The sequence below is a fragment of the Paramisgurnus dabryanus genome, chromosome 16 (assembly GCF_030506205.2).
Source record: "Paramisgurnus dabryanus chromosome 16, PD_genome_1.1, whole genome shotgun sequence".
Classification (NCBI taxonomy): Eukaryota; Metazoa; Chordata; class Actinopteri; order Cypriniformes; family Cobitidae; genus Paramisgurnus; species Paramisgurnus dabryanus.
The window spans coordinates 14,648,793-14,670,316 of NC_133352.1; the positions used below are offsets into that span (position 1 = coordinate 14,648,793).

The window sequence follows — 21,524 nt, forward strand, 5'->3', positions numbered from 1 at the left end:
AATGCGTTCAAATCAGTCACGCATCACAGCACATTAAGATTTAAATAGATTATTTGACTATATTATTACAAACTTTCTTCATGTTGTTTTGTGCTGTAAAAATAAAACTTTAAAATTTGTTTTTAAACAAATGCATTTTTTCCTACTATGGAAGTCAATAGTGCCCCAGATCTGCTTGGTAACAAAAAAATTCAAAATATTTTAATTTGTGTTCAACCGAAAAATTATACAGGTTTAAATCAGTATGAAAGTGGGTAAAAGATGACAGAATTTTTATTTTTGGGTGAACTATTCCTTTAACAGCATGGGTTACATACCTTCAGCCCACCACTTCAAAAAGCCAATGTTGACATTTAAAATAACAGCACATTAAGATTTAAATAGATTATTTGACTAAATTATTACAAACTTTCTTCATGCCATTTCGTGCTATAAAAACAAAATTTTAAAGTTTGTTTTTAAATTTTCACATGTATTTCACTGAGTCACTGGAAGCATCTTGGGTGTGAGGACAAATCACGTGTCTCCCCGAGGTCGGGGTAGATCGATCTGCCCCGAGTTCAGACGTCAAATATCCGACTTCGAGTGACGTTTCAGCGTTTACTTCCGGGTTTGAGGTGGGGAATATCCGAATATTCGAAAAACTTGGAGGTGGGAAAATACAAATTCCGACTTCTCTCGATCATACCAATGGTGCAGATAAAAGTTATAAACGCGTACTGGAACGGCTGCAAAACTTGTACATTTCTTTGGATAACTGATGTCGTCGGATTTACCTAAATAAGCGTTTTAGTATTAAATTTGAAAACGATCATGTTTAACGAACTTATACAACATGTTTATATGTCAATTTAATATTCAGAACTTCATTCATATCATCGAAATATCGCGCTCCCTTGTTTTGAGCGAGATTGCAAGCTCCGCAAATATTTCCTCTGAATCACATGATCGTGTTCCTCTGTCCTGCCTCGTGAACTGTCACATCAACCAACAAATCATCAGGTGAGTGTTTAAAAAACATAAGATACTCTCTGTCTTGCCATCGTTAAGACTACATTTTACTGCATTAAAAGACACTTCTATTCCCGTCACAACATCTTGTTTCAATTCTGCATAGCTCTTTTAATTCATATTTGGTAACTTATTAAGGGCAATGACTAAATGATTTTATCTAAATGCAATACTTCATAGTTTAGGCAAGCCACGCGTATGTTGTCAATGAATGTGCGCGCTGTTTATTAGGAACTTTGAAGTTTGTCGCGTCGCTGACAAAATTGTTTTATGGTTTGTATGCGTTTATAGTTTCGTATATACTGCACTTCCGTCCCATTTTAACAGCTGTACCGATTATAGGGGCTAAAGTCTAAATAAGGCAGGACTGTATGATATAAACTATACCAACATGTTGTGCATTATGAGTTTCCAGATCGTTTCATCTTATCGCTGCATTCAGACACCGATAAAGCCATGAAACTGATTATACTCAACGACTATGACCAGGTCAGCGAATGGGCTGCCAAATACATAAGAAACAGAATTAGGACATTTAATCCAGGACCTGACAGATTCTTCACTTTAGGTCTTCCCACAGGTACGATTACTTTACATTTGTGTGCACTGAACAAACATTTTGTGTAAATGTTGGTCTATGATCCATATGCTTTATGTTTTCTACAGGAAGCACTCCGCTTGGATGCTACAAGAAGCTGATCGAATATCACAAAAAAGGGGAAGTATCCTTCCAGTATGTGAAAACGTTTAATATGGATGAGTATGTAGGTATGTGACAGGTTTGGAGATCAAGGGTTGAAGCAGCTGTCGTATTTGGTTGTAACTGAATGGATGTTTTTACAGGTCTTCCTAGAAATCATCCTGAAAGTTATCATTCATTCATGTGGAACAACTTCTTCAAACATATTGACATCCGAGCAGAGAACGCTCATATCTTGGACGGCAATGCATCCAGTCTAGAGCAAGAATGTCAGGACTTTGAAGCCAAAATCAAAGCTGCTGGAGGAATTGAACTTTTTATGGGCGGTGAGGCGGTAGATTGAACTTTGACTCGTGGTCATTTGATAAAACACACAGGCAGATGAATGTGACACAGTGGATAGATTTGACCATAAATCATGTGAGATCTTTCTTTGTCTATTCATGTTGAAGGTATTGGACCAGATGGTCACATTGCTTTCAATGAGCCCGGTTCTAGTCTTGTGTCCCGAACACGTGTTAAGACATTGGCTATGGACACAATCCTGGCTAATGCACGTTTCTTTGATGGAGATCTTTTGAAAGTCCCCACCATGGCACTCACGGTTGGTGTTGGCACAGTAATGGATGCTCGAGAGGTACACAAATGCACTCATCCCTGCCCACCATCATTGTTTTTTATTTCACTTTTCTCTAATCACTTTTATTTATGTAAATACTTAACATCCACAATATTCACCAAATTTAGTTTACCAACAAATACTGTATGTATACAAATCTTACGTGTCAACCCTATGATGTCGTTTAATAAATAACAGAGTAAATTTTGTTTTGAGAAGCACACACAATTGTTCACTTTGTTAAAAAGCAAAAAAGATGTTTATATCAGATAGATATACAGATGCTATTTATGTAAAATAACATTTTTGTATTACATTTTAGGTCATGATACTAATCACAGGTGTTCATAAAGCATTTGCCCTCTATAAAGCTATAGAAGAGGGAGTAAATCACATGTGGACTGTGTCAGCCTTCCAGCAGCATCCTCAGACTGTATTTGTGTGTGATGAAGATGCCACACATGAGCTGAAGGTTAAAACAGTCAAGTATTTCAAAGGTAACATAGGCACGTTATTGGTTTACATGCTTAGTGATCTCTTTCTGTTTCTTCTAAATCTCCTGAGAGAATGTAGGACTACATGCATCAACATTTTATAGATGACAATTCAATCATCCATTTGTGACTGTTTTTTTTTTTCAGGAATGATGCATGTGCACAATAAGATGGTGGAGGAGCAATAGATTGACACTGAAGAATCAACATGGGTCTTTTAGTGAAGTTGAATTAGATATGTGGTTGTGCATTTCATCAATTTTGTTTATTTTTTACCAGTTTTGATAATTTTTTTAAAGGTGCAGTGTGTAATTTTTTGAAGGATCTCTTTGACAGAAATGAAAAATAATATACAAAACTATATTATCAGGGGTGTACAAAGACCTTTCATAATGAACCGTTATGTGTTTTTTACCGTAGAATGAGACCTTTTTATCTACATACAAAGAGGGTCCCCTTACATGGAAGTCGCCATTTTGTGCTACCATTTTTCCACAGAAGCCCTTAACGGACAATTTTTTTACTAAGTTGTCTCCGACAATGACATGTTTGTCCGGTGGCACCTACAGTAGCTTCTCTATGTGTTTCAAAAGCAAAGGGTGAGCAGTGGACTAGTTGGTTGCATTTCGCAACCTCACCACTAGATGCTGCTAAAATTTACACACTGCACCTTTAAGTTGCATTTTATATGAAACAAAATTTTGAAATATTTGATATATTGAATTACTGATTTTATAATATTATACAATTAGATTATAATATAGTCCATGGTAATCCCAGTCCCTTAAATGTGTTAATGTTCATGACAGACTTTCAATAAATAAAATGTTAAAGCTGTGGACAGTGTTTATTAAGTCGACTGATGATCATTTCTGCACAACAGTATTACATTATAGCAGTGGTTCTCAAACTGGTAAACCCAGTTTAATGACATTTTATAAAATACATAAATGTATCATAAATTCTGTGTTATTAAACCTCAGAAAAATGAGACTAGCTACCAACAGCAACACGCATAATTTTATGTTTTGTTTAATCAAATTTGAAAGTTTTGGAAAGTTTTATGTAATACAAGTTTTTTTTTGAGGGGGGGCACAAAGGGATGCACCGTACACAAGGGGGCCCCATGCCGAAAACGTTTGAGAACCATTGCATTATGGTACTACTGTATAACTGGGAAATTAAGGTTTATCTATTATGTGGTTAAAAATACAAAAAAATGTAGTACCTCACCTAAAAACAGTAAGCTCTGAAAATAATGGGTTAATTTTTAACCCAGTGTTGGGTCAAAATGGACAAACCCAACTTTTTAAGGTTGTAATTTAACCTATGCTGGGTTGTTTTAACCTATGATGGGTCGAATATAAACATTGTCTGGGTAAACTTAATTCAGTGACTGTGTTTGTCCCTTTTTGACCCAACACTGGATTAAAAATAACCCAGCATTTGTGTGTAGTGTAAGATGTGAAGAGTTCAATGTAAAGTTCACATTATATAACTTACAAGTGATTCACAAGGTCGACTCTGAAGGGAAAATATATGACCCTGGACCACAAAGCCAGTCTTAAGTCGCACAGGTTTATTTGTAACAATAACCAACAATACATCAAAATGATTGATTTTCCTTTTATGCCAAATCATAATGGAACATAATCAAATAATATCCTAAAGATATTTTGTAAAATTTTTACCGTACATAAACCAAAACTCTATTTTTGTGAGTGGATGTAGTTGCTGAGAACACCATTTAGACAACATTAAAGCTGATTTTCTCAATATTTCGATTTTTTGGCACACACAGATTCCAGATTTTCAAATAATTGTATCTCAGCCAAATATTGTCCTACCCTAACAATGAAAGCTAACTTAAACTTTTATATTATGTATAAATCTAATTAAAAAAGCACCTTATGACTGTTTGTGGTCCAGGGTCATGCAAAGATTGCATTATTTCTGTTGGCATGGTTTACTTATAAATAGTACAATATACTGCTGATATACAGGGGCAACAAATATAGGCCTAAATCTGAATTAAAATTGGTACTAGTCGTAATTTAGAAAGTATTATTATATAACCACTTATAAAGGTTCACCTTTAAAAGTATTTCAACCACCATTTTAGTTGTAAAGTCTGCCATCAATGGTTAACCTTTTTGAATTGCTTACATATCACAAACTTTAAACTGTCACAAGCCAACGAGCTGTTATGGAAAGCCACAGTTAGGGATTATGTCTGTTGTCTGTAAATATCATTCATCGTAGCAGACTAGAAACGCCCGAACTTTGTTGTCTAGGTAGGCAGCTGACTAGAGTTTGGCACGCAGCCGTAGGTTGCAGAACCCGACTGAGCATGAGCAGTCGCCATTGTTTGTGGTTTAGATTAGCCCAGTACTACCAGTCTGTCTTCATACGTAAAATTTCATTTAATCTCCCGAATAGAGGCGTTTATTTGTTATTTTGACTAACGTTAAAGGTAAAGTAGTGTGTATTAGTGCTGTATGACCGAATAAGTGAAGTGGTCGACGCAGAGCTGAGAATGACAGAGCAAAGGAGCGGATATCAGCAGGTAACGTTAAAGCGATCATTACAGTATGGACGCTTGTTTGTTTCATTTTTACATCAGGGTGTGTTTATTTAAAGATAAATAACATGTTTCGACTCGATTTGCCAATATAAATAACTCTCTGGGTCTGGATTAACACGTTAAGAGGGAGACTGTCAAAGTCAGTTTAATTAGCTGGTTAGCTGCTTAACTTCAGAATCAGCAGCGGCCTTCCGCCACGAGCGCTATTTAAAGCAAACCGGAAAAACAAATCTTTCTACACTATTAATGTAAAAATACAATAAAACCGATATATTTAATTATTAATTATATTTGTGACTGTCTTTGGATCTTTAAAGTGTACTGTAGGGATCAGCTGTAACTTATGTATATCCCACATTAGAAAATACGGTAGTATTTAACTTACTTGTAGTAGCCTATGTTATGGTAACAATACTATTTTTTAGTATTACCTATAGAAAAATAAAGTTACTATTTAATATGGTTTAATTTTATATTTACTAGTAAAAAGCAGTATCTAGATATAGTATTTTTAAAGTCACAATGAAATTAAACTAAAAAAATTAATTGAATTTAAAAATTAATGAATGTTTTTGTAATATTGTTGTTTTTTAACAAATTACTTATTTGTGAGCATTATTATTATTATAAATTAATGTGCCCTCAAAATCTTTAATCAAAAAGGCTAATGTCACTTATCGAAACGATCTCGCTTTACTTCCGGTCACGAGGAATGGCAAGAGGGCGTGGCCCGGGAAAAGATCGCAGCGATCAGCAAATAGCAACATGACCTAACTTCGAAAGATCCAATCAGTTCTCAATAGACAAATTTATGTCCCGCCCTACTTTTTTCCTCAATTCCGAAGCCACTAATGGGGAAAATATAACAATCGCTACTTTCGTTTAATTGTGAATTTAATGTAGTTTAATTTAGTAAATGGTGGAGTATACTACTAAATTCAAACTTTACGTAAAGAGTAGTTTACTTACTAGGTGATTTAGGTTCACATTATTATTATTACTAAGCTTTTCTAAATACTCTAAATGTTTAGTTATTCTGTGTTATATCGAGTAACATTGTATTGGGAGTGATTTTGTTGTTGTTGTTGTTTTTGTGTAGTTGACTAATGAGGAGGAGGTAGGGGAGGGGCTTCAACAATCCACAGATGCACCTCCGCCCTACAGCAGTATTGCAGCAAGTAATGCAGGTAACTCCCATCTGTTTGTGTGCATTCACACTAATAACCCTAGTATCTAGGCCAGACAGTACTGACATGACTCATAACCTCTACTATACAAATATGTATGCAAATATATTTATTTTTATGAAGTTGATTTTGAAAATTTCTGCCAAAACTGTAGACAAATACAAATGTAGTCCATCATGAGATGATGTTTTTATTTTTATGGGATACGACGGGATAATAAAGAGCTATAGGTGTGAGCAGACAATGACCCTAAGTGAACAACAGCAAGAGATCATATTCCTACAATTGAAAAAAATGAATGAACCTCAGTTACTTATTACTCGGTTTATGTCTTTGCTGTAGCTTTCTTTGAATACAAAGAGGATGAAGTCTTTCCCAAACCCCCCTCGTACAATGTCGCAACATCATTACCATCATACGACGAGGCTGAGAGGAACAAAGCCGAGTCCACCGTTCCCTTGGTCACTGACAGGGTACGTTTGGGTTATATATATTTTTTGGGGGGGGGGGGTAATATGGTTAATGTAATACTTATTTGACACCATGTACTTTGATTTTAGGATGAGGACTTTATTGCCAGAGATGGCTTTGATGATACAGACCAACTGAGAGTGGGAAATGATGGGATATTTATGCTGACGTTCTTCAGTAAGTATGCACAGAACTCACACTGACATCTATCCTTTTAAAGAGCTTATATAACAAGTTGACAAATGCAGTTTTCTTGTCTGGACGTAGTTGCTATTTAAGCAGGACGCAGTGCATAACATATTTATATTATATAGCAATGTCTTCAAATTTTCATCATCATCTGGTGAAGCCAGCCTGGTTTGTCGCCTGCCTGCTGTGGCATTGGGCCTTTTTAATGGACCTAAATTGTTCTGCCCCTTGAATGCAAGACAAGTTATCAGTTTTTTTCCAAAGTAGAAACAATATGAAGTGTAGTGTCTGTAAACTGGACAGTTTAAATATTTAGAAGTAAACAAGATTATCTCAAAGCTAACAGACGTGGACTTAAAGGTGCATTGTGTAATTTTTAGGCAGATCTCTTGACAGAAATGCCATATAATATGCATAACTATATAATCAGTGGTGTATAAAGACCTTACATTATGAACTGTATTGTTTTTATTACCTCAGAATGAGCCGTTTTTATTTACATACACTGTGGGTGTTGGAGCCATTCTGCATATTGGCGTGGGTTGGCGCTGTGATCTGCCACTAGCCTTCATAAGACGAGGACTAATTATTGCAGGTGTGGCGCACAGCGAGGTGCATGGTTTTTGACCGTGAGACACGGCGTGCTTTAAGCACTTCTTGGAGACTTTATGTTGAGATTTAAGTTTATTTTAAGAGATGATTTATTTTTCTTTATGTTAATAAATGGATTGGCATATCCGACTTTATTTTTTGGACTTTTGAAAGTTTATTAATTATTTTAAGCCAAGAAGAAACATTACGTCGCAATCACGCGTGCAAAACGACTTAAATGTGCGTCAACAATTAGTCAAAAACCTCCTCTGTATGAGGAAAAGACTGTTCTTGCTTTAAACGACACAGTCTTTGTGCTGTTTGCGCACCTGTTCTCCGTGGTGATCAGCTGAATGGAAGCGCCGGCGCATTGGACAGCGAGGCATCCGGGAAGCAGCCAGAGGGGCGATGATCAGTGAGGACGGGCGGTGATCGGTGACGGTAACGGAGGTCGGCGTTAAACGCTTTGCCTGAATAGTGTGGCGATTCGGCTCGGACGGACGCGGTAAAGACCGAGGTTAGTGATCGATCTCACATTGGACAGTGAGGATCAGACACTTCAATGCATACACTACGTCACCAAATGAAGGAAAGTTCTGTTGGACCTGGAACGACTAACTCGAGGTAAAAGCCGATATTAAAGTGTAAACTGCAAGTGTGACAAGAGAACACAACACATTGACATTTGGTTTAAAGTAAATAAGGACCGAAATAAAAGACATTTGGGTCAAAGAGTTTACAAACGACAATTAATGTGTTTATGCTTTATTTGTGAATCTGATGCTTCTTTTCATGATGTTTTGAAATAACATTTCTGGGTTCATGATGTTTTGAAATAACATTTCTGGGTTCATGATGTTTTGAAATAACATTTCTGGGTTCATGATGTTTTGAAATAACATTTCTGGGTTCATGATGTTTTGAAATAACATTTCTGGGTTCATGATGTTTTAAAATGATGTTGTATTCTGAGTAGTTGATTTAAAAACGAGTTAAAATGGATGAAAATCAACAAGGTAGTGAGGTCACTCATGAGGTGTCAGCTGACTTAAAAAATGTTAATGAGGAAGAAACCTCTGTGAAAAAAAGGTCTATAAAACTTACACCAAAAGCACTGCTTTCTAAAATAAGTGACTTAGAAACACTGAGAAAATCAAAATTAAATAAAGCTGCTAATATCAAAGAAACTGTCCAAGGTTTAATGCGTGAGTCTGGATATGAAACTGAAATTAAAGGTAGCTTCAGCAAATATCAAGCCTTGATTAACGATGCTAAAGTTGCACATAAGCATCTGCTTGAGTTGCTACCTGTGGATGAAAAGGAAAAGCATGAAATCTGGTTCAAAGCAAAGCTTTTAAGTGTGAACGAGTTTTGCCAATGTGTGGAAAAGCATTTTAAGAGTGCAAATAATGGTACTACTGAAGATGTTAACCTTGAGGATGATATAAAACCAACGGACAGTGTATCAAATGTTGGAACAAGATCATCATGCACTAAAAGCCGCACCAGTGCAAGATCAAGTAGATCAAGCAAAGCTGCATTTGTAGTTGCACAAGCAGAAGCCAAAAAAGCTGCACTTTTGACACGAGCATCAGCGCTAAAGAAGAAGCATGAGTTGGAAAGGGAGGCGGAATCCATACGCAAAAGACTGGAACAGGTCGAAATGGATGCAGAGATTGAAGCCTCAGAGGCAGAGTTGGCAATACTGCAAGCATTTTCAGATCAGGATAGAATGGGATCTTACTTTGAAGAGCAAAAATCTCAAGAAAGACCAGACATTCCTGATGTAAAGTTTGAAAAGTCTACCAGATTGATGAGAAGCAAAGGCTTACCTGTTGCAAGATCCATTGAAAATGTTGCACATGCACTGGATGACAATTCTACACAACGGATTCTGCAAAGGCAAAATGAAATATCTGAACTGCTCATTCAACAACACAAAGCTAGCCAACTGCCACCAAGACAAGTGCCTGTTTTTGAAGGTGATCCACTGAAGTTCAAAATGTTCATGCAAGCTTTTAAGCACTGTGTGGAGGAGAAAGCTGCATCTAAAGGTGATTGCATGTATTTTCTGGAAAGATACACCAGAGGGCGCCCACACGACCTTGTACAAAGTTGTTTACATATGAGTGCGGAGAGAGGCTTTGAAACCGCTAAAGACCTCCTACAGGAACACTTCGGTAATGAAACAAAGATCACGGCAGCATATATGGAAAAGGTTCTCAACTGGCCTGTGGTAAAGGCTGAAAGTGTTTCATTATTACAGGACTATGCATTATTTTTACGCGGATGCAGTAATGCAATGTCAGATTTAGAGGACATGAAAGAGCTGGACATGTCTGCCAATCTCAAAATCATTGTTTCGAAACTCCCTTTTAAATTGAGGGAAAAATTTAGAGGTTGTGCATGTGATATTCGAGAGAGACACAAACGCAGACCTAACTTTAATGATGTTGTACATTTTGTGGAATATCAGGTCAAAATCTTGTCTGATCCTATTTTTGGTGATATTCAAACTACTGAAAGAGAAAGACAGGTTAAAAGGGATGTGTATACACCAAAGTCTAAGAAGTGAGACAACTTTGCTACAAACGTCTATGCTGTTAACAAAGTACAAGACAAAGACACACAAGAAGGTAAACAGAAGGACATCAACATCAATTGTTTATTCTGTTTACAAGATCACAGTCTGAATGAATGTCAACGATTTGCCAAAAACAAACATCGTGAAAAGATCAACTTCTTAAAGGAAAAAGGAGTATGCTTTGGGTGTCTCAACACTGGGCATTTGAGCAAAAATTGCGATAAGCGTAAAATCTGTGAAAAATGCAAACAGAGCCATCCAACAGCTTTACACATTCACATTAAACAAGTGGACAAATCAATGAACATCAGCAGTATCTACCCCAATGAATTCAAACCAGCTGTAAACCAGAAGCTTGTGTCAGCCCAGACATTTGGGAGCCAGACCGGGGCCGGTAGCAATGGTATGCTCTCCATCCTGCCAGTTCAGGTCAAAGCACAAAAAGGCAATAAGGTGATTCAGACCTATGCATTTCTGGACAATGGTTCAACATCCACATTCTGTTCTGAAGCTCTTATGCGTAGGCTTAATCTCACTGGAACAAAATCAAAAATATGTTTGTTAACGATGAGTCCAAAGACATCAGTGTCAACATACATTTTGAATGGACTTGAAATAGCTAGCCTAAATGGAACAAGGTACTACAGTCTTCCAAATGTTTACACACAGAAAACAATGCCAGTAAATACAGCAAATATCATAAAGCCAGAAGATCTTACACAGTGGCCTTACCTTGAGCACATTGAAATCCCTGAAATTGATGCTAACGTGGAGTTATTAATAGGCACTAATGCTTCAAAATTGCTGGAACCATGGGAAATTGTGAATAGCCAAGGTGAGGGTCCTTATGCTATTAAAACCTTATTAGGGTGGGTGGTCAATGGCTTAGGAAAGGATTGCAAAGACAGCATGAATGGCGATGGCTGTAATACTGCTGCTGTAAACAGATTATCTGTGGAATCACTTCAGCTGCTATTGGAGAAGCAGTACCAAAGTGACTTCAACGAAAAGATTGCTGACGACAAAGAAGAAATGTCAAGGCAGGAGGCAAGATTTATTGAAATAATGGATCAATCTGTAAAATTGAAAAACGGACATTACAGTTTAAAGCTGCCATTCAAAGCCCAGGAGGTAATTCTGCCAAACAATCGTTGTATTGCTCAACAGCGCCTCATTGGACTAAGAAGGAAAATGGAAAGAAATGAGAAGTTTCACCAAGAATACACCAGCTTTCTGGAGAATGTCATTAGCAGTGGCTATGCAGAAATAGTACCGCAGGATGAGTTGCGTTGTGGAGAAGATAACCTGTTCTATATTCCTCATCATGGAGTATATCACCCACGCAAAGGCAAGTTGCGAGTTGTCTTCGACTGTGGAGCTAAGTTTAAAGGAACTTCTTTGAACGATCAACTTCTGCAGGGTCCAAACCTCACAAGTTCCTTAATAGGAGTGTTTTTACGATTCAGACAAGAACCAGTTGCTTTTATGTCTGATGTGAAGTCTATGTTTTATCAAGTCAAAGTGGCTGAGGAAGACAAAGACTTTCTAAGGTTCCTGTGGTGGCCTAATGGAGATCTGAGCCTGCAAGTTCAAGAGTACAGAATGACTGTACATCTCTTTGGAGCAGTGTCGTCACCTAGTTGTGCATGTTATGCTTTAAGGAAGACTGCAGACGATAATCAGAGTAGTTATTTGGACGAAGTGATTGACACTGTACATAGAAATTTTTATGTGGACGACTGTCTGAAGAGCTCACCATCTGTGCAGAAAGCAGTACAAATTGCCCATGACCTGGCTGACCTTTGCAAAAAGGGAGGTTTTCATCTTACACAGTGGGTCAGTAATAGTCGCAAAGTCCTTCAAACAATTCCTGAAAAAGAACACTCTAAAAGTGTGAGTGAACTCAATTTGGACATAGACCAACTCCCGGTAGAAAGGGCACTGGGGCTACATTGGTGTATGGAAAATGACAAATTTGACTTTCATATGAACTGCAAAGAACGAATGCAAACAAGACGAGGGATTCTATCAGTTATTAGTTCAGTGTACGATCCCTTAGGGTATCTTGCACCAGTCCTTCTTCCAGCCAAGCACATTTTACAAGAGTTGTGCAGAATGAACTATAGCTGGGATGAAGAAATTCCACAAGCCTTAAAGCAACAATGGGTTAATTGGTTGACTGACCTGAAAGAGATCTCAGAGTTCAGAGTGAGTAGGTGCTTGAAACCATATGACTTTGGAACACCAGTCCATGCCCAGTTGCACCACTTTGCAGATGCCAGCGAAAGGGGATATGGCACGGTCACATACCTCAGGTTACAGAACAAAGAAGGTGATGTACATGTCTCTTTTCTTCTTGGAAAGGCCAGAGTAGCACCTCTTAAACCCGTAACCATTCCTCGTTTGGAACTCACTGCTGCTGTTTTGGCTGTTCGGGTGGACAAGATGGTGAAATCAGAGTTACAGTTTTCTTTGCCAAGATCCTGTTTCTGGACTGACAGTAGTACAGTCTTGAAGTACATCAACAATGAAAACAAAAGATTTCGAACCTTTGTTGCCAACAGAATAACTGTCATTAGGGAAGCTTCAGACACATCACAGTGGCGGTATGTTCACACAAAACAAAATCCTGAATGACCGACCAATTACGAGAGTTTCTGAGGATCCTAATGATCTAGAGCCATTGACGCCTAACCACCTTCTTACATTGAAAAGGAAACCAGTTTTGCCTCCAGGTCTGTTTGATCAGAGGGACCAGTACGTAAGACGAAGATGGAAACAGGCTCAATATCTTTCAGATTTATTCTGGAAAAGGTGGACAAAAGAGTTTCTTGTTACTCTACAGGAAAGACAAAAGTGGAACAAATCAAAACGTAATCTCATGGAAGGAGATATCGTTTTAATTGCAGATAATACAGCACCACGAAACTCTTGGATGATTGGTAGGATTATTAAATCCTTTCCAGACAAATCAGGCATAGTCAGATCTGTACAAATCAAAACCAAAGCCAACGTTATTGAAAGACCAGTGACAAAATTAGGTTTATTGGTAGAAAATTCAATGTAAAAGTAAAAAAAACAAACCAAGTAGGGGTTTATTTGTTTGTTTATTATTTTTATTGTATGATGTTTTTGTTGTATTAATGTCTCCATACATGAATATATTTATAATTGTTATGTCTTGAAATGCCATGAACAATTAGGGGCCGGTTGTGTTGGAGCCATTCTGCATATTGGCGTGGGTTGGCGCTGTGATCTGCCACTAGCCTTCATAAGACGAGGACTAATTATTGCAGGTGTGGCGCACAGCGAGGTGCATGGTTTTTGACCGTGAGACACGGCGTGCTTTAAGCACTTCTTGGAGACTTTATGTTGAGATTTAAGTTTATTTTAAGAGATGATTTATTTTTCTTTATGTTAATAAATGGATTGGCATATCCGACTTTATTTTTTGGACTTTTGAAAGTTTATTAATTATTTTAAGCCAAGAAGAAACATTACGTCGCAATCACGCGTGCAAAACGACTTAAATGTGCGTCAACAGTGGGTCTCCTTACGTGTAAGTCGCCATTGCGCTCCATCATGTTTCTATAGTAGCCCTAAACTGACAAACGTTTGTACAGGGTGTGTTATGTGACTACGTTGTCTCAGATGATGACATTTTTTGTTTGTCCTGTGGCGGGTACTGTAGCTCCTCTCTGCGTTTTGAAAGGGAGGGTGAGCTGTGGACTGACCTGTTGGTTGCAATTCACAATCACACCAGTAGATGCCGCTAAAATCTACACAGTGGACTTTTAAACCCACAAAACCTCAGTTTAGATTTTAATAGGGTCAATTTATATAGATCTGCTCTATGTGATGTATATGTCCTGCTGTGCACTGTTTGATGTGTATTAGGATGCAGTTTGATTGTGTATCATTCATTATTGGCTGAATAATTGATGGGAGGGTTTACATGACGACAACTCTGAAGCGAATATTTTAATCTATTTTCTGTATTCTTTTACATTATCAGTGGCATTCCTGTTTAACTGGATTGGCTTCTTCCTGTCGTTCTGTCTGACGACCTCTGCTGCTGGCCGATACGGGGCTATATCTGGTTTCGGACTGTCCCTGGTTAAATGGGTCCTGATTGTCAGGGTATGACAGACTGCTTATGTTGTATTTGACAGCGCTAAAATATTTTCAACATAGCCAGAGCGATAACGAGTATGTGGATTAATAGTTAAAGTGGTTGGAAATCTGTCATTTCACTCATTAATTTAATCATTGACATGATGTTTTTTATGTTATCTAATATGATTTTATTTAGGAAACGTGTAAATCACAAAATAGCAGGGTCACATATTTGTGATTAATTAGTCCAAGACGAACTATCCTAGAAGATTTACTACTCTAACTCTTTTTTTTTTTGGCTAAACAGTTTTCTACATACTTCCCTGGATATTTTGATGGGCAGTACTGGCTTTGGTGGGTTTTCCTGGTTATCGGTGAGTGTTTGTTTGCTGAAATAATTTACATTGGTATCTATAAACCATTTCATTTTTTGTTTCTCGCATTTTTTAAATCTGTTAAAAATGTAATTAGTAAACTTGAATTCCTCCTCAATACTTTAGGATTCCTGCTGTTTTTCCGGGGATTTGTCAACTACTCCAGAGTTCGCAATATGGCAGACCAATCCATGGGTACACTTCCTCGAACCAGAGTCCTTTTTATCTATTAGGTAAATCATCAGTGTCTATTCACTGCTATTAATTTGTAATTTTTTTATGCCTAAAATGTAGAAATAAACTAGGGATGTGCATGTATATGATTTTTTCATTTCAATTAATCCATAGGTCTGAAAAACGAGTACTCGATTAACTGAGGGCGGGGCATTTTCATGGTGAAAATAAAATATTTTTTATAAAAATCAAACTTAATTTTGAAGAAACTATGATAGATTATTAATGAATTAAATGTTTTTAACAGAAACCTCTTACAGGAATAGCTGCGTGATAAAGGGAAACTAAAGGGTTAATAAACACAAACTGATGCGCTCTACATAATATTAAGCCTTGATACAACATAAATGTATTATACAACGTGCATCTATCTGCACAAAATGCAAGACTTGCACTAAGTTATGTACTGGAACTCCCGTTATGTAACGTAATGTGCACCATAACAGCGCGCTTTAAAACGCGTCCAGTCAAAGCACAAGCTTCATAACATTAATCGGCTTTAAGTCTTATTAGCTTATCATTTTAGCGTTTTTTGAGACTGTAACTATAAGTAAAATGTATAATGTGTATATTAAAACCATGTTTTGTTTGTTAATAGGTTTCAGGGTGATTGTGAAATGAAGTGGTGAAATCAAAGCAAGCCACCCAAGCTTTTTGAATCTTCTGGACATAAATGGCAGTGCAAAGAAAATCTCTGCTTTAAACACTTCTGCATCTCTCAGTTTTTCACACAATGCATATAATTAATTTAGCATTTTTACTAAAAAAAGTATTCAGTCAGTTCAACAAATGATTAAAGCTTCATACAAAGTGCAGTCATATGCATTTACTGTTAGGACTTAAATTTGCGTCTTTGCCATTTTAAGTTCCACTAAGCAGTGATGCCGATTTGGTTTTGTAAAATACCCAGACACACACCCATACACACAGTTTATTTCTGTGTTCTTTGTTTCTTGATTTGTGGGAAAGTTGTAATTTTACTTTGTGAGTAAATCTTGTAACTGAACTTTCTTTTGTGATTTAGAAAAGAGTATGTATATAAGGTAAACAAGAGAGTGATATTAACATAAAGATTAAAGACAAATGATTAAGATTTACACAACAAAATGCACATGAACCAACTGCTGGGTTCTCGTAAAGACGAGTGTATTATTAGTGCTAACTATGTTCAGGAATACTGTTTCATGAAGTGGACCAAAACGAGTTATTATATACAAGTTAAGACTAGATTATTAGCGGTTAATTTAAACATTGATTCCGCATTCTAGCACACGTAAACATATAATGCGAATAATCAATCAATGATCGGGTTTGAACAATAGAGTATTTTATAATGCCAAATGTAGCAGTAGATGAATTCTCCATTATTTTATTTTGTAAGAAAGAGTTAGTGCTTAGTTGTGTTTGTGATTTGTATCTGTTTTACACTTAATAAATAAATGTAACCTATATGACATCACCACACATTGCTTTGTGCATTTGTAAATAAAATCGCTCATGTTTAAATACTTTGCTTTTTGTTAAACCAACAGTTATTGTTAAAGCTTTATTTTGGTTTTGAATTGCACAAAAAAAGCATTTGAACAAATCATCATTTGCACATTAAATTAAATAGTTAAGATTGACTGAAAAATAATTTGCATTTATTTGTGTAACTTTTAAAAGGATCTCTGGACAGAAATGCAATATAATATACATATTATCAGTGATGTATAAAGACCTTACACGATGAACTTTATTGATTTAACTGTGGGGGCTACCGTAGCTTCTCTATGCATTTTAAAAGGGGGTGAGCTGTGGACTGAGTCACTGGCTGCAATTCACAATCTCACCACTAGATGCCCCTAAACATCTACACAGTGGACCTTTAACAGAAGCTTTTTCCAAAGTAAATTAAAATGAGGGCTTAAAAAAAATCACTCAAGAACAATTTATTTTTGATTTTAAGGGTTTAATGTGTTAATTATCCTTCTTGAAAATGTTTTTTTTTGTACATTGTAGATGGATTTAATATTTTTTATATATATATATCATAAAGAATCTTTATCCATAGCTCAGCACTGAAGCGTCAGTATAGAATAAATGACTATGATCAACTCTAAACTGTACATGATTCAAGATATAATAACTATAATTTATCTATATACTGTTAGTGAAAAGGTACAGAACAGGTTAAACTATAACAAATAATATACAAGAATAAACAATCTTCAAAAAATGTAGTTAAAAAAATTAATCAACTTAAATTTAAGAATAAATTACAAAACAAACTATTTTTATAGTAGTGCATTACATATTTTAAGTTTGGTTAGTGCATAATTATATAATAAGCTTTAATCTAGCAACATTCAAGAGTCATCAAACTTCTGCTATAATAGAGCGTTTTGTAACATGGAGACACACCAGCACTACACATTTTGGATGTCTCCCAAACTTGACCCCATTATTTCCCACCTTGGAGTCTCTACTTAAGAGCTGATGAATGGGTTCAGGTGTGTTTAAATAGTAAGTGTTGTACTGCGTTGGGGTTGTGGATAGAAGGCATACAGCTTTGGCCAAAACTTGTTAAATCTCATCAAATGAGCACTGTTTTCATCCTAACACTAACCTCAAGATTTCACAGGATGTAGGCTGTAGCTGTACCCCATTTAGCCAAAACTTGTTTTTATCTTAATCCTACCCTTGAACCTTACTTCTTCCAAGAGTTGGCTGTAGCTGTATCCCATCTAGCCAGAACCCTGTGTTGGCGTGCCTCCAGGAACAGGGTGTTAGAAATCACTGGTATAACATAATAGGCATTTTCCGAATGGCACCCTTCACCAAGGGGATGCCATTTGTAGTGGCGTTCCAAACGATACAGGGCCCTTCCAGAAGTCTGTTAGCAAAGTGTACATGCCAATCACGTGGCACCGACTCGATGCATTCGGCATGTAGACGTGGTTAATAGGATCTATCGTGGTTAATAGTTCAACCAAGCTTAAGAACGGAGGAAATGTGATTTAAGTGACTGAACATGGCATGGCATTTTGGTGCCAGATGGGCTGGTGTAAGTATTTCACAAACTGCAAATCTACTGGGATTTCCATGTATAACTATCTCTAGGGTTTACAGAAAATGGTCCAAAAAGTTGCAGTTCTCAGGGAAAAATCTCTTGATGATTACAGAGGTCAGACTGAGGAATAGCTAAACTTGTTCAAGCTGATAAAAAGGCTGCAGTAATACCAAAATTGGACCGTGTAAAATTGGAAAAACTTTGCATGGTCTGCCAGCACTTTATGAAATATTTCATGAAGAATAAAGGCATTTGGGGAGGTAAATGGGTGTCCATCACATTGCTAGCAATCTATACAGTACCTTATACAGTGCCCAGTGAGTATACTGCATTATATTTAGAATAATACAATTAAGCTGCCTCCCAATTCGCCCTAAGCGACCAAACACTTCCATGCTTTCCCTATTTAAAGACTGTTACATGAGTAGTTACACTAGGAAGTATGGTGGCACAAAATAAAACGTGATTTTTTAAAGCGGATACAAAATTAGAATTATTGTATGGCGGAAGAGCACTTGACAGATGGCAGCACTTCGACCTCGGCGCGCAGTAACATCATCACTCCTGACTCCTCCCCCTCTTGCTCAAACTTCCGTAAATATTACGGTGCTGGAGGTCGAAGTGCTGCAAACTAAGTGCTCTTCCGCCATACAATATAGTTCTCATTTTATTTTGTGCCACCATACTTACTCGTGTAACTACTCATGTAACAGTCTTTAAATAAGGAAAAACATGGAAGTGTTTGGTGGCTTTTAAATTCATCCCTGTTTGGATCCTAAGGAATGAATGGGGCTAGGCTAAATGCTAACACGTTCACAACGTGCTGTGCAAAGATGAAGTGCACGCATTGAAAAAAGATAAGTATGTATTAATTCATCCAAGTTGGGGTAAGAACATAGTAACATATTGAAAAACGGTGATGTTTTCCTTTAACGCTTCGAACCTTCTTTATAGATAAGCTTACTTATTTCAACATACTACAATTTGGGACTTACTAATTCTAATTTTAAATACTATTTAGGATGGATAGTACGCAAATTGGGATGTAGGGTTAAGGGCCATTCACATTATAACGGTATTATAACGATAACGTCCACACCACCGGAAGATAACTTTATACTAATTTGCTCGCGAGGTGCAGCACTTACACAAATCATTTACCTTCAATGGCATTAACTAATATCAAATGCGCGTGCACTTTAGATTAGAAGTAAATTTGAATGGCTGTCAGTGGTTTATCGTACATCACTTGGAAGAAATCATTTAACAAGTGATCCTAACAATATCGTACCTTGTATCTTTACGGTAAGGTTGTTAAGATATTCTCTTGAAAATAAAACGATTTTTAAAACTATATTTTTTATAGTTATAATGTAAACAGCCCTAGTCTAAGTTCAAGCTGCCTGCAGGTTTTCTTCGTGATATGGAGAGGTATAGGTTAAACTAAGCATATTCACATTTGTGTAACTAGCAGGTTTTGGGTTTTACTCCTGTGGCTGGTCAACTTGTCGAGGGAGGAAAAAAATAGCCTTTTGTCCGATGTGTGTCCTCGGGCCAAGTTTCGTTTTTCCATTCTTTTTAATTCCGACATACCATTTTTCACCATGCTTGTTGGACTGATATGTGTTGTAGTGGTTTTCCTCCATTCTTTCCAAAAAGTAGCATTCGTCTGTTACTGATGTCTGCAAAAAGTAAAAGTTTTAAAATGAATAAAATCCATTCATTTGTGTTACACCCTTTGTGTCAGGAATTTTTTCAGACTTACTGATCCAAACAGCTTGCCATCTTGATTCATGGAGAGGTATAGGCCTGCTTCTGTTCCTTCAATAACCACAACTCCTGGACTTGTGGCTTTAATTCTCAGTACGCCTTTAAAATCACACCCACACAAAGAAAGATTGTTGCAAACTTTTCCTTTTAGACAGCAGAAAATGATACATTACAATATCAGATAACAGTCTTTCATAATAGCGAAACATAACAAAACATAAAAGGACAACTGCTGTGAGAGATACAAAGAATTTTTATAAATCTAGTCTAGAAGTTTAGTCAGGAAACATTGTTGCCGAATCTGTGAAAATCCAGCTAAAGTAATTTTTGTGATTTACTGTTTTCTACATAAAATCATCCTACATAATGTATCTATTTATCTATAATACAATACAATACAATATCTATCTGTCTGTCTATCATACATTGGTGCAGTTAGGCCTGTATTTGGGCAAATACGTAAATGTTTAAAAATAATGAGTATCATAGCACACTGAGTCAAGTCAAGTCAAGTGTGTCCAACCTTTGCTTCTAGTCTAGTGTAATATACTGTGTACTTAGATATGCGCACGTGTGCACATCACAGGTGCTGCTGACTCCATGATGACAATAACATACACCCCCCCATTCCCACCGTCACTTTTTCATTTCCACCTCCATAAAACCACATCAAAACCTTCCAACCATATAATAAAGCTATTTGAAAGATGCACTGCATATAGATGAAGCAGTATAACTCACTATAGTTATTTTCCTCTCGTGTGCCAGCCACTGTCATGTCCTCGAGGATCTGAAGGTGATAGCCTCCATTCATACAGTATAAACGCGTCAGCTGCCTGTGATCGCGCACGCTGAATGTTTCTGTCATACCGACGCGACGCAATGTAGGCTATATATATATCAAATAACGACGATGGTTCACGCTCCAGCTCTATCTGAAAACACAAGCACGACGATGTCTCAAAACAAATCGAGCTACCTACCTAGACAGTATTTGGGGACGGCTGGCTCAGGAACGCGCACTGAGAAGCAGTCTAGGTAGTGTGCTGCGTAGGTTTATGACGACGGCGGTCGGCATATTCATTCACACGAGACTCACTTTTTAATTTACGAAATGATAGTGTTTAATAATTATATATACAAAACGTCAGTTAAAATATATATTTGTATTGAATAGCTTATTTTATTGATATTATTTTATATTAATATTGTATAATCAAGTAAAATGCCAAAAAAGTACAAAAAAAAAAAAAAAAAATATATATATATATATATATATATATATATTTATAAATAATAATTATATCTGATAGACATAGATAGGGCTTTTTGTGTTAGAAAATAAAAAAAATAAACTATTTTAACCTGTGCCAGCTGTTAAACTCTTATGCAATGGCGGATTATGAGCCGTTTTACTCAGGGCCACAGATTGTACAACTGAGATAAATTACAACGTTGGATTATGGGAGCAAAGTTTATTTTGTACGCTTTTAGAAAATACATATTTTCACCCCATATTTTTTTTTTTTAAATATGTCCAAGTTTCAA

At 36.7% G+C, this 21,524-nt stretch overlaps 3 protein-coding genes across 4 annotated transcripts; 2 read left to right on the forward strand and 1 right to left on the reverse strand.

The window, feature by feature from the left end:
* Positions 1–663: 663 nt before the first annotated feature.
* gnpda1 (glucosamine-6-phosphate deaminase 1) lies at positions 664–3,670 on the forward strand. Of its 2 annotated transcripts, none has more exons than XM_065266624.2 (7): positions 664–1,002; positions 1,420–1,591; positions 1,678–1,779; positions 1,855–2,037; positions 2,164–2,348; positions 2,653–2,827; positions 2,972–3,670. In XM_065266624.2, the coding sequence occupies exons 2-7, from the start codon at positions 1,468–1,470 to the stop codon at positions 3,010–3,012; spliced, it is 810 nt and encodes a 269-aa protein (XP_065122696.1). In that variant the 5' UTR covers positions 664–1,002; positions 1,420–1,467; the 3' UTR covers positions 3,013–3,670. The 2 variants fall into 2 exon arrangements, with proteins under 2 accessions (XP_065122696.1, XP_065122694.1); XM_065266622.2 differs by having other exon boundaries at positions 1,427–1,591.
* Positions 3,671–5,154: 1,484 nt separating this feature from the next.
* ndfip1 (Nedd4 family interacting protein 1) lies at positions 5,155–16,666 on the forward strand. The gene is made up of 8 exons (XM_065271258.2): positions 5,155–5,390; positions 6,508–6,595; positions 6,938–7,068; positions 7,156–7,243; positions 14,446–14,570; positions 14,854–14,920; positions 15,047–15,153; positions 15,753–16,666. The coding sequence occupies exons 1-7, from the start codon at positions 5,361–5,363 to the stop codon at positions 15,151–15,153; spliced, it is 636 nt and encodes a 211-aa protein (XP_065127330.2). The 5' UTR covers positions 5,155–5,360; the 3' UTR covers positions 15,753–16,666.
* A 714-nt stretch (positions 16,667–17,380) lies between these two features.
* Positions 17,381–21,021, reverse strand: fgf1a (fibroblast growth factor 1a). Its single transcript, XM_065266640.2, has 3 exons — positions 20,718–21,021; positions 19,972–20,075; positions 17,381–19,888 (listed from the first exon to the last, which is right to left on the reverse strand). The coding sequence occupies exons 1-3, from the start codon at positions 20,842–20,844 to the stop codon at positions 19,691–19,693; spliced, it is 429 nt and encodes a 142-aa protein (XP_065122712.1). The 5' UTR covers positions 20,845–21,021; the 3' UTR covers positions 17,381–19,690.
* Positions 21,022–21,524: the final 503 nt, after the last annotated feature.

Excerpts from the sequence above, each read along its gene's own strand:
- gnpda1 (XM_065266624.2), top strand. The coding sequence starts at position 1,468 with ATGAAACTGATTATACTCAACGACTATGACCAGGTCAGCGAATGGGCT. Across the intron at positions 1,780-1,854 it reads TAATATGGATGAGTATGTAG|GTCTTCCTAGAAATCATCCT; the intron begins GTATGTGACAGG and ends ATGTTTTTACAG. Across the intron at positions 2,828-2,971 it reads AACAGTCAAGTATTTCAAAG|GAATGATGCATGTGCACAAT; the intron begins GTAACATAGGCA and ends TTTTTTTTTCAG.
- ndfip1 (XM_065271258.2), top strand. The coding sequence starts at position 5,361 with ATGACAGAGCAAAGGAGCGGATATCAGCAG. Across the intron at positions 7,069-7,155 it reads TTCCCTTGGTCACTGACAGG|GATGAGGACTTTATTGCCAG; the intron begins GTACGTTTGGGT and ends CTTTGATTTTAG. Across the intron at positions 14,921-15,046 it reads GTGGGTTTTCCTGGTTATCG|GATTCCTGCTGTTTTTCCGG; the intron begins GTGAGTGTTTGT and ends TCAATACTTTAG.
- fgf1a (XM_065266640.2), bottom strand. The coding sequence starts at position 20,844 with ATGACAGAAACATTCAGCGTGCGCGATCACAGGCAGCTGACGCGTTTA. Across the intron at positions 20,076-20,717 it reads ACGAGAGGAAAATAACTATA|GCGTACTGAGAATTAAAGCC; the intron begins GTGAGTTATACT and ends GTGATTTTAAAG. Across the intron at positions 19,889-19,971 it reads ATGGCAAGCTGTTTGGATCA|ACATCAGTAACAGACGAATG; the intron begins GTAAGTCTGAAA and ends TACTTTTTGCAG.